Genomic DNA, 18,002 nt, shown 5'->3' on the forward strand with positions numbered 1-18,002 from the left:
ATTGCTGAGGCTTGAGTAGATAAACAAAGCAGCCGGGAAGCTGGAACTGGGTGGAGCCCACCGCAGCTCAAGGAGGTCTGCCTGCCTCTGTAGACTCCACCTCTGGAGGCAGGGAATAGCCAAACAAAAGGCAGTAGAAACCTCTGCAGACTTAAATGTCCCTGTCTGACAGCTTGGAAGACAGTAGTGGTTCTCCCAGCACGCAGCTTGAGATCTGAGAACGGACAGACTGCCTCCTCAAGTGGGTCCCTGACCCCTGAGTAGCCTAACTGGGAGGCATCCCCCAGTAGGGGCAGACTGACACCTCACACAGCCGGGTACTCCCCTGAGACAAAACTTTCAGAGGAACGATCAGGCAGCAACATTTGCTGTTCACCAATATTCACTGTTCTGCAGCCTCTGCTGCTGATACCCAAGCAAACAGGGTCTGGAGTGGACCTCCAGCAAACTCCAACAGACCTGCAGCTGAGGGTCCTGACTGTCAGAAGCAAAACTAACAAACAGAAAGGACATCCACACCAAAACCCCACCTGTACGTCACCATCATCAAAGACCAAAGGTAGATAAAACCACAAAGATGGGGAAAAAACAGAGCAGAAAAACTGAAAATTCTAAAAATCAGAGAACTTCTCCTCCTCCAAAGGAACACAACTCCTCACCAGCAACGGAACAAACCTGGACAGAGAATGACTTTGATGAGTTGAGAGAAGAAGGCTTCAGACGATCAAACTACTCCGAGCTAAAGGAGGAAGTTTGAACCCATGGCAAAGAAGTTAAAAACCTTGAAAAAAGATTAGACAAATGGCTAACTAGAATAACCAATGCAGAGAAGTCCTTAAAGGACCTGATGGAGGTGAAAACCATGGCATGAGAACTACATGACGAATGCACAAGCCTCAGTAGCCGATTTGATCAACTGGAAGAAAGGGTATCAGTGATGGAAGATCAAATGAATGAAATGAAGCAAGAAGAGAAATTTAGAGAAAAAAGAATAAAAAGAAATGAGCAAAGCCTCCAAGAAATATGGGACTATGTGAAAAGACCAAATCTACGTCTGATTGGCGTACCTGAAAGTGATGGGGAGAATGGAACCAAGTTGGGAAACACTCTGTAGGATATTATCCAGGAGAACTTCCCCAATCTAGTAAGGCAGGCCAACATTCAAATTCAGGAAATACAGAGAACACCACAAAGATACTCCTCGAGAAGAGCAACTCCAAGACACATAATTGTCAGATTCACCAAAGTTGAAATGAAGGAAAAAATGTTAAGGGCAGCCAGAGAGAAAGGTCGGGTTACCCTCAAAGGGAAGCCCATCAGAATAACAGCTGATCTCTCGGCAGAAACTCTGCAAGCCAGAAGAGAGTGGGGGCCAATATTCAACATTCTTAAAGAAAAGAATTTTCAACCCAGAATTTCATATCCAGCCAAACTAAGCTTCATAAGTGAAGGAGAAGTAAAATACTTTACAGACAAGCAAATGCTGAGTGATTTTGTCACCACCAGGCCTGCCCTGAAAGAGCTCCTGAAGGAAGCACTAAACATGGAAAGGAAAACCGGTAGCAGCCACCGCAAAAACATGCCAAATTGTAAAGACCATCAAGGCTAGGAAGAAACTGTATCAATTAATGAGCAAAATAACCAGCTAACATCCTAATGACAGGATCAAATTCACACATAACAATATTAACCTTTAATGTAAATGGGCTAAATGCCCCAATTAAAAGACACAAACTGGCAAATTGGATAAAGAGTCAAGACCCATCAGTGTGCTGTATTCAGGAAACCCATCTCACATGCAAAGACACACATAGGCTCAAAGTAAAGGGATGGAGGAAGATCTACCAAGCAAATGGAAAACAAAAAAAGGCAGGGGTTGCAATCCTAGTCTCCGATAAAACAGACTTTAAACCAACAAAGATCAAAAGAGACAAAGAAGGCCATTACATAATGGTAAAGGGCTCAATTCAACAAGAAGAGCTAACTATCCTAAATATATATGCACCCAATACAGGAGCACCCAGATTCATAAAGCAAGTCCTTCGAGACCTACAAAGAGACTTAGACTCCCACACAATAATAATGGGAGACCTTAACACCCCACTGTCAAAATTAGACAGACCAATGAGACAGAAAGCTAACAACAATATCCAGGAATTGAACTCAGCTTTGCACCAAGTGGACCTAATAGACATCTACAGAACTCTCCACCCCAAATCAACAGAATATACATTCTTTTCAGCACCACACCACACCTATTCCAAAACTGACCACAGAGTTGGAAGTAAAGCACTCCTCAGCAAATGTAAAAGAACAGAAATGATAACAAACTGTCTCTCGGACCACAGTGCAATCAAACTAGAACTCAGGATTAAGAAACTCACTCAAAATCGCTCAACTACATGGAAACTGAACAACCTGCTCCTGAATGACTACTGGGTACATAACGAAATGAAGGTAGAAATAAAGATTCTCTGAAATCGATGAGAACAAAGACACAACATACCAGAATTTCTGGGACACATTTAAAGCAGTGTGTAGAGGGAAATTTATGGCACTGAATGCCCGCAAGAGAAAGCAGGAAAGATCTAAAATTGACACCCTAACATCACAATTAAAAGAACTAGAGAAGCAAGAGCAAACACATTCAAAAGCTAGCAGAAGGCAAGAAATAACTAAGATCAGAGCAGAACTGAAGGAGATAGAGACACAAAAAACCCTTCAAAAAATCAATAAATCCAGGAGCTGTTTTTTTGAAAAGATCAACAAAATTGATAGATGGCTAGCAAGACTAATAAAGAAGAAAAGTGAGAAGAATCAAATAGATGCAATAAAACATGATAAAGGGGATATCACCACTGATACCACAGAAATACAAACTACCATCAGAAAATAATATAAACACCTCTACGCAAATAAACTAGAAAATCTGGAAGAAATGGATAAATTCCTCGACACATACACTCTCCCAAGACTAAACCAGGAAGAAGTTGAATCTCTGAATAGACCAATAAAAGGCTCTGAAATTGAGGCAATAATTAATAGCCTACCAACCAAAAAAAGTCCAAGACCAGATGGATTCACAGCTGAATTCTAACGGAGGTACAAGGAGGAGCTGTTACCATTCCTTCTGAAACTATTCCAATCAATAGAAAAAGAGGGAATCCTCCCTAACTCATTTTATGAGGCCAGCATCATCCTGATACCCAAGCCTGGCAGAGACACAACAAAAAAAGAGAATTTTAGACCAACATCCCTGATGAACATTGATGCAAAAATCCTCAATAAAATACTGGCAAACCGAATCCAGCAGCACATCAAAAAGCTTATCCACCATGATCAAGTGGGCTTCATCCCTGGGATGCAAGGCTGGCTCAACATACGCAAATCAATAAATGTAATCCAGCATATAAACAGAACCCACGACAGAAACCATATGATTATCTCAATAGGTGCAGAAAAGTTGTTTGACAAAATTCAACAGCCCTTCATGCTAAAAACTCTCAATAAATTAGGTATTGATAGGACGTATCTCAAAATAATAAGAGCTATTTATGACAAACCCACAGCCAATTTCATACCGAATGGGCAAAAACTGGAAGCATTCCCTTTGAAAACTGGCACAAGACAAGGATGCCCTCTCTCATCACTCCTATTCAACATAGTGTTGGAAGTTCTGGCTAGGGCAATCAGGCAGGAGAAAGAAATAAAGAGTATTCAATTAGGAAAAGAGGAAGTCAAATTGTCCCTGTTTGCAGATGACATGATTGTATATCTAGAAAACCCCATCGTCTCAGCCCAAAATCTCCTCAAGCTGATAGGCAACTTCAGCAAAGTCTCAGGATATGAAATCAATGTGCAAAAATCACAAGCATTCTTATACACCAATAACAGACAAACAGCCAGATCATGAGTGAACTCCCATTCACAGTTGTTTCAAAGAGAATAAAATACCTAGGAATCCAACTTACAAGGGATGTGAAGCACCTCTTCAAGGAGAACTACAAACCACTGCTCAAGGAAATAAAAGAGGACACAAACAAATGGAAGAACATTCCATGCTCATGGGTAGGAAGAATCAATATCGTGAAAATGGCCATACTGCCCAAGGTAATTTATAGATTCAATGCCATCCCCATCAAGCTACCAATGACTTTCTTCACAGAATTGGAAAAAACTACTTTAAAGTTCACATGGAACCAAAAAAGAGCCCACATTGCCAAGTCAATCCTAAGCCAAAAGAACAAAGCTGAAGGCATCATGCTACCTGACTTCAAACTATACTACAAGGCTACAGTAACCAAAACAGCATAGTACTGGTACCAAAACAGAGATATAGACAATGGAACAGAACAGAGCCCACAGAAATAATGCCACATATCTACAACTATCTGATCTTTGACAAACCTGACAAAAACAAGAAATGGGGAAAGGATTCCCTATTTAATAAATGGTGCTGGGAAAACTGGCTAGTCATATGTAGAAAGCTGAAATTGGATCCCTTCCTTACACCTTATACAAAAATTAATTCAAGATGGATTAAAGATTTAAACGTTAGACCTAAAACCATAAAAACCCTAGAAGAAAACCTAGGAAATACCATTCAGGACATAGGTGTGGGCAAGGACTTCATGTGTAAAACAACAAAAGCAATGGCAACAAAAGCCAAAATTGACAAATGGGATCTAATTAAACTAAAGAGCTTCTGCACAGCAAAAGAAACTACCATCAGAGTGAACAGGCAACCTACAGAATGGGAGAACATTTTTGCAATCTACTCATCTGACAAAGGGCTAATATCCAGAATCTACAATGAACTCAAACAAATTTACAAGAAAAAAACAACCCCATCAACAAGTGGGCGAAGGATGTGAACAGACACTTCTCAAAAGAAGACATTTATGTAGCCAAAAGACACATGAAAAAATGCTCATCATCACTGGCCATCAGAGAAATGCAAATCAAAACCACAATGAGATACCATCTTACACCAGTTGCAATGGCGATCATTAAAAAGTCAGGGAACAACAGGTGCTGGAGAGGATGTGGAGAAATAGGAACACTTTGACACTGTTGGTGGGACTGTAAACTAGTTCAACCATTGTGGAAGTCAGTGTGGCAATTCCTCAGGGATCTAGAACTAGAAATACCATTTGACCCAGCCATCCCATTACTGGGTATATACCCAAATGATTATAAATCATGCTGCTATAAAGACACCTGCACATGTATGTTTATTGTGGCACTATTCACAATAGCAAAGACTTGGAACCAACACATATGTCCAACAATGGTAGACTGGATTAAGAAAATGTGGCACGTATACACCATGGAATACTATGCAGCCATGAAAAATGATGAGTTCATGTCCTTTGTAGGGACATGGATGAAGCTGGAAACCATCATTCTCAGCAAACTATCGCAAGGACAAAAAACCAAACGCTGCATGTTCTCACTCATAGGTGGGAATTGAACAATGAGAACACTTGGACACAGGAAGGGAAACATCACACACTGGGGCCTGTTTTGGGGTGGGAGGAGGGGGGAAAGATAGCATTAGGAGATATACCTAATGTTAAATGACGAGTTGATGGGTGCAGCACACCAACATGGCACATGTATACATTTGTAACTTACCTGTGCGTTGTGCACATGTACCCTAGAACTTAAAGTATAATAAAAAAAGAGAATTATTCTCATCGTATCCATTAGATGCACATAAATGCTGAAAGAGGAACAAGGGTTTTAAGGAGCTTTTAGGAGCCTACAGAGCAAAAAATAAGATTTTATGTGAACGCATTTGTTTTGGGATAGCTTCTGGGATGTTCAGGTGGAGGAAACCAGTAGGCATTTGGAAATTTATGTACAGTTGGGTCCTTATTTCCCCTCCTTAGGCCATGCTCCTTGAGTGTTAGGACTTTATCATTACATGCCCACCATGGTGTGTGTGTGTGTGTGTGTGTGTGTGTGTGTTTTACGACAGAGTCTTGCTCTGTCTCCCAGGCTGGAGTGCAGTGGCACGATCTCGGCTCACTGCAACCTCCATTTCCCTGGTTCAAGAGATTCTTCTGCCTCAGCCTCCCGAGTAGCTGGGATTACGGTGCCCGCCACCATGCCCGGCTAGGCCCACCATGTTTTGTAACGGTCTGCAGATTAGATAAAGACAGCAGGAAATGAAGATGGTACAGGAAAGAACACAACTAGAACCTCATTTTAAAAAAATATCTCTAGAGAGACTGCAGAATCCAGCCACTGTTAGGATTGGAAAAAACATTTTGCAGACAACTTTGGACAGGAAGACATTCTTGTATACAATTCATTCAGAATCCACTAACATAAACACACACACTTATACTAAGCACAGAGCAGAGGAAAGCTGCTTCTCAAATGAGCTGTCACATTTTATGTGTCTGTGGTGAAGTAATGAGGGAGCAGAGATCTTAGAGACCTAGTGCTCCAGTGAAGTTTGTTGACAGTACTCTGTTTAAGGTCCCAGGAACAGGCAATGTCACAGTCACGACTGGGCCACAGATCTTCTGACTCCCAGGCAGAGGAGCTGCCACTGCACCTGCCATTAAAAAGCCGACGGCTCAGGGTGCTGGGGAAACCGGCAGTTTCCGTGTCCGCCAGGGCTGGGGGAGGTGTGGTCAAGTATCTAGATGATTTAATCCAGTTTACCAAAGGGGTTTTATAGTGAGCAATTAAGGCGTGGTAAAGGCATTAATCACTAATGAGTCATTAACTGTGCCCACTATTGTACAGTTAACAAGCGGAGGCCAGATTATTAGAGCTGGTCCCCAATAAAAGGGACGACAAGGTCACAGAGAGCACCATCCGCCTCCACAAGGGTCGGGTGCGCCCGTCTGGCGCTGCGGGGTCTCGCCTTTACCAGGAGGGCGAGAAGGCACCAAGGGGGAGTGCGGAGCTCTGGCTACCTGAGCGAAGAGGAAGTGCAGCTTTTAATTACTTTCATTGTATTTTGTAAGAAATTAATTTTTAATTTTATCTTCCCTGACAGTCTTTCCCTGCCCACCTCCTGGAGGCTTGGATTCCATTCATGTAATAAGATTCTGCTGGTGAAAAGGAGCTCTTGGAATGTAGGCTGGAGAAGCGGACTGGGCAAGGCTGGGAGTGGGGCTGGGAGCCTGGGGTGAGGGGCGGAGCTGGATGGTATGGATCATGGGGACAGCATCTCATCAAATGCTGAAGCCGCCAAGGCTCTCGGGTCCGCACCCAGAGTGCCCTCACCGTACGCTGACCGTGTGGGGAACACGCTCTCTGGAAGCTGAGTTGGGGGTCCTGGTCTCTCTTGCCGCCCCCTGCCCCCAGCTTCCTGCGCGTGGGCTCCAGCGGTCTCCGCAAAGACTTTCAGCTAGCCTGTGAATTTGGACTAGAGAGGGAGGAATTGGCATTCCCTCTACCGTCACCAGATTCTAGATTAACTGGGGCGGGGTGGGGAACAGGCAAGGATTGTCTCCACTAGTTTGACAATTCCCATTCCCCAAACACTGAATATGTATTTAGGGTAAATAAATTTAGCAGGGTGGTCCCAGTTTAGTTGGTGACCTCTGGTCAAAGCCCGCCCCTCTTGGGGGTTCTCTTCCAGTCCCTCCACCCCATCCCACCCTGACCAGCCCGGATCACCCTCCTGAGCAGCGCAGGTGGGGGCTCGGACCGGCAGGGGACAGAACCGTGTTCGGAACTAGGAAATCCACTAGGGATACACAGCCTGGACCGGTCCAGGGCCGCAGTGCCTAACCCCAGGACACCGAGCGAGGGCGCCTCCGCGGTCCTACGGGAACCTCAGGACACTGAGCGAGGGCGCCTCCGCGATCCTACAGCTGTTCTCTTAACGTCGAACCTCTGGAGCCCAGCAATCCAGAGAGGCCGAGCCCTCAGTCCCCTGCGTCCGTGCCGGAAAGAAATTGGGCTGCGAGCATCGCCAACAGAAGCCGGGAGCCGTGGCGCGCATTATGGACACGCCGCCCTCGCGCGCAGAGACTGCTCCAGAAAGGGAAAAACGCAAAACTTAAAACGCGGTGGCTCACGCCTGTAATCTCAACACTTTGGGAGTTCGAGGCGGGAGGGTCGCTGAAGGTCAGAAGTTGGAGGCCAGCCTGGCACACAAAGTGACACCCTCGTCTCTACAAAAAAAGTAAAAACAAAAAACATTAGCCGGGCTTGGTGGCGCACGCCTGTGGTCCCAGCTACTCGAGAGGCTGAAGCAGAAGCATCGTTTGAGGCCGGGAGGTCAAGGCTGCAGTGAGCTATGATTGCGCCACTGCACTCCAGCCTCAGCGCCAGAGCGACACCCTGTCTCTAACAAAACAAAACAAAAACTGCCGTGGGGCTGGCTGATGGTGGCCACGGGGTCGCGGGGGAGGTCCGCTCCCGGCAGGCTCCAGCTCTCTGGGTCAGCGGAGGTACCCCGAGGCTCAAAGAGCGGTCAGCTCCCCACCTCCTCAAAAGTGCCTGACTCCGCCTTCTCTCGGCCCGGTCCAATTCGCGGCGTCCTTCCCCTCCCCGCCTTCGCTATCTGAGAGCCCCGCCCAGGCCCCGCCCAACCTGGTTCGCAAGAGCGGAAGAGGATCCCGGTCTACAAACCCGCTTGCTTTCCTCCTACGGCGGGTCAGAGCAGACGTCGTCGGGGTTTGGGAAGGAAGCATCTCCAGACCTCTTGAATTGACTGAAGCCAATCGAGGCTTGCCCTAGGTCTGTGCTTGGAGCAGCACGGTGCCTTTTCTTCTGGAACCTCGTAAGACCCATGTGGTTCTCGTTTTCCTTCTGTGGGCACTGGTAGCATCACCTGAGCCAAACTTGCAGCCTCATTAGAGAAGATTCAAGAACCATTGCATGTGATTCTTGGGAAAGTGATGCAGGCTTCCCTCGGGGTCCCTGAAAGCCTCATGCCCGTCCTAGACCGAGCCAACAGTCTAGTTTTGGAAGCTTGTGACTCAACTTCGGCCGGCGCCTCTCTGCAAAGCGTTTTCTCTAGCCATGGGCTTGAGCAGAGGGGCCCCAAGTGTTTCAGGGCCATCGGGGTTTTAATGCTCTTTATCACAAGCTGCTCACCTCCAGCCAGAGTTAAGTACTGGATTCCCGCCCCATCTGCACCCCTACTCCTAGAGCTGGCAGTGAATCTCCCACCCTCAGAGCTGCCCTGCGGGGCTTGGGGACGGGGGAACCCTGGGGCAGATGGTGTGTGAAGATCTCTCCAGGAGGCTCAGGAAAGCACAGCTAGTGCCCAACGCTCAGGATCTCAGTTCCCAATATGGCCTAATGAGCTGTCGTAGAATTGATATAAGGAGCACTTATCAGCAATGTTTTCCCAACACGCACTATGATAGACACTTTTGGTTATTTCAGCCCCAACACTTAGAAACAATGTAAACTGGGACAACCTCTCCATGCCTCAGTCTCCTCATTTATAAAATGGGGCTAATTGTATCTTCCTGGTAGGATTGTGGTGAGGCTTAACTGAGCCACTAGATGGAAACCTCTCAGAAGAGTGCTGGCACATAGTAAGCCTTCAATAATTATTAGCTATTGATATTTTCGTGATCATTTTCCAAGGGCTTGTCTCTGAAATCTGGGTATGGCTCACTCTGTTGATGCCTGGAGAGATGGTTTAGAAGAAAATCTATTCTCATCTGAAACTAAACAGTAGAAGAGGAAGGGGAAGTAGCAGAAAAACTCATAGGGAAAGAATTGAAAAACAGCACAGAGGAGACGAAATGGATAATCTTGGCAGTGATCTAAGGGAAGTGAAGAAGATGCTGACGGTGGCATGCTCAAGGTCACAGGTGCCCAAGACTGCAGTAAGAAGGAGGACAGGGCACGTGTGGTACTCACTTGGAGCCCATGAAGTTGGAAGTTCTGTAAATAAATCATCCCTAGGGAATGAAAGAATGAAACAAATGATAGGCCAAACACACATTCATTCTGGTTTTGTTTTGTTTTGTTTTCTTGCTAAAAGGTGATAGCACATGGGCTGCTCCATCCTCCTCCCCCAAGGAGACATCCTTCTGAGGGAAAGTGCAGATATTACTCCCTACCTCTTGGGGGGAATAATTTATTCAGAAAATTTTTACTGATCAGCCTACTGTGTGCAAGGCACCATCTGGAGGTCTAGGGGTACACAGCCCTGGTTATGCAATAGCCTCTTAGACCCGCAGAGAAAGGACTGGAAACTATGATGAGGCTTCCCATATTCCCAGCTCCAGCGTGGTCATCCTTTTCCCAAGTCGGTTTCAGGAACCGGAGAACAGCCAGGGAATTTCGGGGAAATGGGGACGATGATTACAATCCATATTGCGTCATGCCAGGGTCTTGGTACTTTACACAAAGCCTTTACAGGTGATCTTATTCCATCTTTCCCACCTTCCAGAGAGACAGGGTTTATTTAGACGAGGAAAGGGGACTGGGAGCTTCACTAATTTGCTCAGGACCGACAGACAGTAGCCAGTTGATGCTAATTAAGGCTCTGGCGGCATCATCCAGAAAGCACGCTTAGGGACGGGGGTTGTGGGGTGACGCCCCCCCCCCCCGTGCCAGGACCTGTTGGCGGGCATCCAGGTTCTGCTGGCGGTCGCCCAGCTTCCAGTGTCAACGGTGGATATCGAGCACGCTCAGGCGGGAGTCCGGGACTCTCCTTCTTCCGAGAGTCTCAGGAGCTTGTGAAGCGGGCTGAGATTTCGAGATTCCTTCCTCGCCCTAGAGCCGGCGCCAAAGAACTGCAGATACTGTCCAGGGCACGCCCGCAAGAACTAGCTCTCGGGGCGGTGGCGTAGGGCGCTCCAGGACACTCTCCGAGCGCGGCACCTCACCAGACGCGCCTTTTACAGAACTCTGGGTTGGCGAGTGTGGAGCGAGTTGGGGAGGTTAGAGAGTCTCGCGGCTCCGAAAAGGAAAAGCATCTCTTTGCCTCAGTTCTTGTACCGCTGGTGATCAACCTTGGGTGTTAGGGACTGGCACCGAACCGGAGATCTACCTGGTGAGCTGAGAGGAGTCCTTAGGAGAGCAGGGACGCCAGGGGCCGGGGGACACTTCGCTCTCGCCCTAGGGAAGGTGGTCTTGACGCTTTCTATTGAAGTCAAACTTGAAAATACCAGCTGCCGCTGGACTATGGGGCTAGCGGGGGAACTGGGAGCACGCTAGCAGCTGAGCCTTAGCCCCATCCACTCCGGACCCCACGCGCGCACGCCGGCTCCAGGGAAGGGCGCCTCGGGTCTAGGCCGCCGAAGCGTTCCGAATGGGGACGATTCTCTGCTGCAGCGAGGTGTCCCTAGAATTTTCACAGGGAAACCCTGAGCTTCTTCGCAGTCCTCCTCTTTCCCTGACCCACCCTGTCCTTCAACGCACCCTCCTCCCGTACCCCAATATTCACTCCTCTCCCCAAGTCCTGAGCGTGCTTAAACAGAGTCGAAACAAAACAAGCATGTCTTTAATTCTCCTCTCAAATAGTTTGAAACTACTTATACAAAAGTTTCTCAAACTCTATTTTTCCGCCTCCCCTGCTTCCCTGTTATGGTCATCTGGGGGTCTCCAAGCCTCCTGGGAATGGCCAAGTTTAGGAGCTTCAGCCTGTTTGGGCCTGGAGGCTCCAGCGCCTGCGGTGATGGGAGCGGCGTGGCCAGCGGGGCCCGGCAGCCTGTTGCCCTCCAGCTGCAGGGCTGAGGTCCGCGAAGTGCGTTGAGGCGGCCAGAGGGCCTCTCCTCAGGCCTGAAAGTCGCCCTTCTCCCCGTGCATCGGGAGCGCCAGGCGCATGGCCCTGAACTATGCCTGGCGGGTGGCTGCAGGCGACAGGGAAAGAGGGGCCGAGCTGGGAAGGGGGATTGTCCCTGGGAGAGAGGATGCGGGTACGGTGCGGTCGGCCCGGGGTCGGATCCCAAGACGTTCCCCAGTGCCCCTAGAGGGCCTGCCACGGCTTCCCGATGGCCTGGATGTGCTCCTTGGCTTTCAGACGCAGCGCCGCGATGCTGCTGTTGCGCGGGTCCGCCTCGTCCAGCGGGAACTTGTCCCCGAAGCCGGGCCCGCACGGGTAGGAGGGCGGCGGCGGCGCGAGAGGCTGCAGGCCGGGGCCCAACGGCGGGGAGTTCAGGAAGGGCGGAGGCGGCGGCGGTGGCGTGTAGCTGGCAGGCAGGCTCTGCGCCGGCGGCCCAAAGCCCGGCAGGCTCTGCAGCGCCGTGGCGCCCCCGCCCGGCAGCGGCGGCCCGAGCCAGGACTCCAGCGGCAGCGCTCCCCCAGCCGGCCCGCCACCGCTGCCCGGGCCGGCCCCGAGGGGCGACAGCGTCGCCGAGGGCGGGGAGCGGCTGAAGGAGAGGAGCGGCGAGTCCTGCAGCTTCATGGAGGACACTTCCAGCTTCTCCTGCCGCCGCCACTTAGCCCGTCGGTTCTGGAACCACACCTGCAGGAGAGAGCACAGGGGCCGTCGGGCGGCAGCGGAGGCTGCGGCCGCGTCCCCAACCCTGAGCCGGTTCAGCTCGGCGGGCTCCACTCCGTCCCCCTCAAATAAAACTAGGGGCGCAACTGTTATGCATGTGCCGAGAGAGGCCCGGATCTTCCTTCCTTCCACCCACTCCTACTCCTCCCACCCCGCGTTCTCTTTTCTTTTCCATCCCCTTTCTCTCTCTGTCTCTCTCTTTTTTTTTTTTTGGCCTCTTCTCTCCATTATCGCCTCTTCTGAGTCTCTTTGTCCCATCCTAGTCCTCCGTGGCGTCCCACCCTTTTCTCTGTTTATCCATAGCTGTGGTTGTATCTGTTTCCAACTCCTAGTGCGTAGCAGAAGCTCAGAAAAAAAGTGAATTTAACTCTGCAATCGAATCGTAGAACTTTGAAACGAGATCTCACCAATTTTCTGTGACCTGCTGGTTGGCAGCCCCTCCTAACAGTTTAGACTTGCTTGTTCTCTGTATGGTACAGATCTAAGTTGCTGTATTTTGGTCTCAGACTTTCTCTGCTTTACCTACCCTTTGTCTCTAAATACAGGTATAAATAAATATTGTTAAGTAGAGTAATTGGCAAGAATGGGCGTTAAAATTCAGCTCTTTTCACGGATTACTGGTTATGATAACTAGATAGGAGCAAGTGGGGTTTATTTTGCCCCAACCATATTTGAATTGCTGCTTTAATATTTTTATTTTTATTTAATTAATATCTGCTTACTATTTCTGCTGTTTGTTATTACTTTCAAGGAGTACAATCATTCCAGTCTATTATATCTACTTTTACATTACAAAGTTAATTTTGACATCACCCTAAGACCTTAGCTCAATGACAAGGTTTTTTGCTTCTTCTTCTTTATCTATACAAAGTCCTTGCCAAGAGTAACGTCGGGTTCTTCCAATGAAACTTCATTACTGATTTGATAAAAGTGCTGGAATATGTGTAATTACATTTTTACTACCAGTTCCACCTTCACAGGCAAGACAGAGAATCCGTTTAGTAGAGAACACAAAAGAATTTCAGCCAAACTGGTGGCTTTAGTGCTATATTTATGAAGGGAAATGGGGAGATTGTTGCAACCTCAGAAGGGAGAAAGTAGTTTTCAGTCAATAAGGGCAGGAGACCCCCGAGGAGAGCTGAAAGAACAGCAATCCAGCACCCAAGCACCGCAGGGTAAGTGTGTGAGAGGCTGCAATTAGGGAGAAAAAGAGAAACAACAAAAGTGTAAGTACCCTGTACCATCCTAGAAAAGATTCATCTGCATATCTAAGGCCTCAAGTCTCCCTTAAATATTAGATACTTGCCAACAGTAGAGAAAAGAAACACTGATTTGGGTGAGGGCTCCTGTCCCACCACCTTCTCGGCTTCCCTGTCTGTCCCACTCCATTCCCTACCACATCAGCTGTAGCCTTCAGATCCAGTGTCCCAGGTTATAGACTGAAGGATCGAGGTCGGTTATTGCAATGCTTTACTGCTGCCCTCAGTGTGAGAGATCCTGCCTAGTATCTCTACCATCTGATTACATCATAGTCATGTGTTAAGAATGGCCATAAGCTGGGTGCTATGCTGGCCCTGTGGTCACAAAGAAGTCACAGACACTGTTCTCAAGAATCTCACAACTTAGAGGAGAAGCCAAAACTCCTGAACAAGTAATGAGGGAGGATGCAGGTGGGCTCAAGTGCCCAGGGAGCTGAGTCTGCTTTGCTTGGATTCTGTAGGGTACTGGAAGGCTTTGCCTCTCCTCTTTCTCTTGTATTCATTCCCTCTCCCATCCTTCTTTTTTTGAAAGCAGGTGATAAAATTTCCACCCCTTCAGTGAAATCATTGCAGCTTTACTGCACCAAATTGGAGACATTGAACTGTCCTTGCTGGTTAATCCCAAGTCACATTAGGGAATTATATTTTTTAAGCCATGACTTTTACTCATTACTTTCAACTCTTAAACTAAGCAGAAAAGAAAAAGCAGCAGCTTGTCCTCTTTTACTTTTAAGACATGGATAAAAGCTCCGAACACTTGAGTGTTCTCATTTCCTGGAAATCTAATTTATTAGACACACACAAAAATCCCATCTTAGTTCCACTGCCTTTCAGATGCAGTGAAATTTGTTCCCAATGTCTCTCTTTCAGCCCTCTGTAAACTCTCCCAATTTGGAAATCCTCCCAGATTTTTCACAGATGACTAGCAAATATTTAAGGCTTTCAAATATTTTAATGATCAGGGATTAAAGATAATTCAGCTTTAATTAAAGCGAAAACCCCTTTACAATAAAAAGAAAAGGCCTTTGCAGCGAGAAGTTTGGTTGGATGTGCACCAGAAAAGGAAAAGTCAGTTTCTTAAATAAATCCACCCAAAGTTTCAACTGCGAGGTGCCAGGCCCTTCGCAAGGAAACAGGGTTTTCGTTTCCAACTCGATATTCGCAGCTAGTGACGAGGGTGGCATTTGGGGCCCCAATCCTGTCACCCTCGATCACTACCTGCATTCCATTTCCACTCAGCAACCCCCAACCCCTTCCTGGCTATGTCTAATGAGCTGTCGGCCTCTTCATCTTGCAAGTCATTCCCATCTTCTATTTTGAGTTTAGAAGAGGGAAACACCCAAAGGGGAGCTCGTACTACAAACTGGAACAGACTGCTTGAAGGGCGATGCACAGGGAACATCGAAGATCTGTGCCTCTCCCTTGAGACTCTGGGCATGCCAAGTCGAGGAAGGACAGTAATAAATGCATGGACACCCGTGAATTCCGAGAAGCATTGGCTGCAGTTTGGGCCTCGGGCCCTCCCAGATCCCAGTTCCTCAACCTGGGCGCTTTACCTGGACCCGGACCTCTGGTAGGTTGACCTTGCCGGCCAGCTCCTCGCGGCTGTACACGTCCGGGTAGTGGGACTTCTCGAACGCGCGCTCCAGCTCATGCAGCTGGTACGTGGTGAAAGTCGTGCGGTTCCGCCGATGCTTTTTCTTGGGCTGTTCCTCCTCTGACAGTTTCGCTTCGCCGGTGGCTGGCCCGACGGGCAGCCCTGGGCTCGGCCGTGCCTCCCCGGGCTCCTTGGGGCAGTAGGGTCGAGGGGCTGGGGCGACGAGGCCCGGGAGGGTCAGATACACTCCCCAAAGCACCCTTGGGCCGACCCCGCCTCGCTGTGGGCACTGGCCAGCCCGCCTGCGGGCTCCGAGATGGCCCGGGGAGGTCCGTGGTGAGGGCGGCGATGGGTCCTAAGCTTTCTCTGAATGCAAATTGGAAGCTCCCGCCATAGACAGTCCCCAACCCCGCGCCCAGGTGCCTTAATAAAAGTTAAGGAAGGGGCGCTCTCGTCTGGCCAACTCCTAAGCTCGGGCGCCCGAAGGGCCTCGCACAGCCGGGGGTGCGCACTCACCTTCGTACTCGGGGGCGGGCGCCGGGGCTGGCGGCGGGGAGGGCTCGGCGCCTTCCTCGGGCGCCTTGGGGCAGGCGGGCCGCGCGCCCAGCCTCCTATCCCGCTCCTTCGCGCCCCGGGCGCCCCGCTCCGCCGGGAAGGTGCCGAGGATCCCGTCGTCCTTGGTAAACCCCAGGATGGCCTCGATGCTGTGCAGTCGCGAGGTGCTCCCGCCCGGGCTGCGGAGCAGGTGGCCGGCAAGCGAGAAGCTCCCGTCGGCCATGGCTGGCGCGCAGCCCGGCAGGTGCATGGGGAGCGCCGGGAGGCGGGAGGGCGCTTTGGAGACGGAGAGGAGAGTCTCGAAGCCGGGTCTTCCCGAGCGCGGCGGTGCAACCCGACGGGTCCCGACCCTAGGTCAAGCTCCGCGGGCGAAGCCCGCCCGGGCTGCGCACGCTGGGGGTGGCCGAGCGCTCAGCCCGCTGCCGCCTTAGTCCCAGAAGTCGGAAGTTCGGGCTCGGGGTAGCTGGGGCTCTCGGCGCTAAAGGCGGGGAGCCAACTGGCCCTCGGCTCCTCCCCTCTCGCCCTGGACCCAGCCCCTTCTCTCGGCCCCTCCCTCCACAGAGGGGCGTGTCCTCACCCGGCCCAGCCACAGGGTCCTCTCGTGGCCACCCCTGGGCCGGCACTAGGAATATTCCCCTTCCACCTCTTGATCCGTTTTAAGCTTTACAAACACACTCCGGGGATCGGCGGCGGGATGCCTGACGGGCTCGGGAACCTGGTCGCGGCGCACCCCTAGTCCTGCCTCAGTGGGGCCGACGCCCTTGGGCTCATCTCTCCCCTTGCGTTTGTCTCCCTCTACTTCGGGCTTACCCTCTCACTTCAGACTACCCCCTGGGGGTCACCTCCCTCCTTGGACGCACCCCTCCCCAGCTTCAGACTCGCCCCTCTAGCCCCCTCTGGCTCACCTCCACGGGGCCGCCACCCTGGCCTGTGTCCCCTGGAAGCGCCGAGACCCAGCCAAAGGCTTCCCAGCCCCGCACTCGTCCCAGTTTGAATTTCCCCTCGCTGGCTCCCTTTTCTGGACCCACTCCTTTCTTGGCTGGGTTGTACGAAGTCCCGGACCTCGCGTTTAGTTTGTCCGTCTATATCTGTTGTAACTCCTCCCAGTCCCCTCGGACTTGAGCGCCGGCAGCCTCCCTCCCTCCCCCCAGCGCCCACCCCAGGGCCATTTATGTCCGCAAGTCCTGTGACCTCTAGCGCCCGATCGCCCAGCAGGAGACTGGGAGCCCCGAGTCGGCTGTGCTGCCGGGCTCAGGTCCCGCAGGAGACCCACCTGGAGTTCCTCGCTCCCGCCCCCTGTCCTGCGGGGAGGGCGGGCTCCTTTACTGATGAGCAGCGGTGTGGCACTCCCGCCTCCCTCCAACACTCCGGGCCAAGGAGATGGCCCAGAGCTGGCTGGGGAAGGACCTTCTCCCGGGGAAGAGGCCTCTCGCCTCCCCGAGGGTTCAGGAGTAATTGGCTTGCAGTTCTTTCTCCTTTGGACCCCCTCGAGGCTTCCGTGGCCCACAGTGACTGATCGGCCACTTGGAAAGATGATTTGATAGGGTGAGTGTGTTTCACCTCCCGCAGCGCGGATGGACAATGGCGCTGTGAACGTCGCACCCCTCAAATCTGAGGCGAGACCCGAGGCGAGCGCTTGGCCTTCCCTGAACTGGTGGCCTGAACCGTGAATTAAAATGCTTTCCTATAAAAGCTCAAGGACCTAGAGGACAATATCCCTAAAATCTCCTTTTCAGTAGGCGCTCTGATCTCCACAGCAGGGGTGTCTTCTTTATCCCGCTTGCGTTCAGACAAGCGTTTGCTGCGTCCCTTTAGAGGGCAAGGCAACCGTCGAGGGCCACGTCGTGGGCATCAAACAAATTGGGAAAGGCCAGGGCCGTTGGCCTGGTGGAGTTTAACGTCCAGTCTGGAAGACAAGACAAAGGAAGAGGGAAAACACACATCCTCAGATCCCCCACCTTTAAATTGGTGTTAGAAGGATGTTTGCGGAGGACAAGTCAATTTCTTAAGGATCATTCAATGGTTAATTCCCTGTGATGGGCATATCTACTTTTAATAAAACTATATAATGGCAAACTAAAATAAGGGCAAGTATGTGACTGCAGGAGATAGAAATTGAACTAATTCAAGTCAGAAATTATTTTTTAAG

At 50.2% G+C, this 18,002-nt stretch overlaps 1 protein-coding gene across 1 annotated transcript; it reads right to left on the bottom strand.

Annotated features, from left to right (window-relative positions):
* Positions 1–9,943: 9,943 nt before the first annotated feature.
* RAX (retina and anterior neural fold homeobox) lies at positions 9,944–16,351 on the bottom strand. The gene is made up of 3 exons (XM_001142510.5): positions 15,815–16,351; positions 15,258–15,511; positions 9,944–12,406 (listed from the first exon to the last, which is right to left on the bottom strand). The coding sequence occupies exons 1-3, from the start codon at positions 16,101–16,103 to the stop codon at positions 11,909–11,911; spliced, it is 1,041 nt and encodes a 346-aa protein (XP_001142510.1). The 5' UTR covers positions 16,104–16,351; the 3' UTR covers positions 9,944–11,908.
* Between the last annotated feature and the right edge of the window lie 1,651 nt (positions 16,352–18,002).

This window comes from Pan troglodytes, chromosome 17, assembly GCF_028858775.2.
Source record: "Pan troglodytes isolate AG18354 chromosome 17, NHGRI_mPanTro3-v2.0_pri, whole genome shotgun sequence".
NCBI classification, from domain to species: domain Eukaryota; kingdom Metazoa; phylum Chordata; class Mammalia; order Primates; family Hominidae; genus Pan; species Pan troglodytes.

Excerpts from the sequence above, each read along its gene's own strand:
- RAX (XM_001142510.5), bottom strand. The coding sequence starts at position 16,103 with ATGCACCTGCCGGGCTGCGCGCCAGCCATGGCCGACGGGAGCTTCTCG. Across the intron at positions 15,512-15,814 it reads GCCCGCCCCCGAGTACGAAG|CCCCTCGACCCTACTGCCCC; the intron begins GTGAGTGCGCAC and ends TCGTCGCCCCAG. Across the intron at positions 12,407-15,257 it reads TACCAGAGGTCCGGGTCCAG|GTGTGGTTCCAGAACCGACG; the intron begins GTAAAGCGCCCA and ends TCTCTCCTGCAG.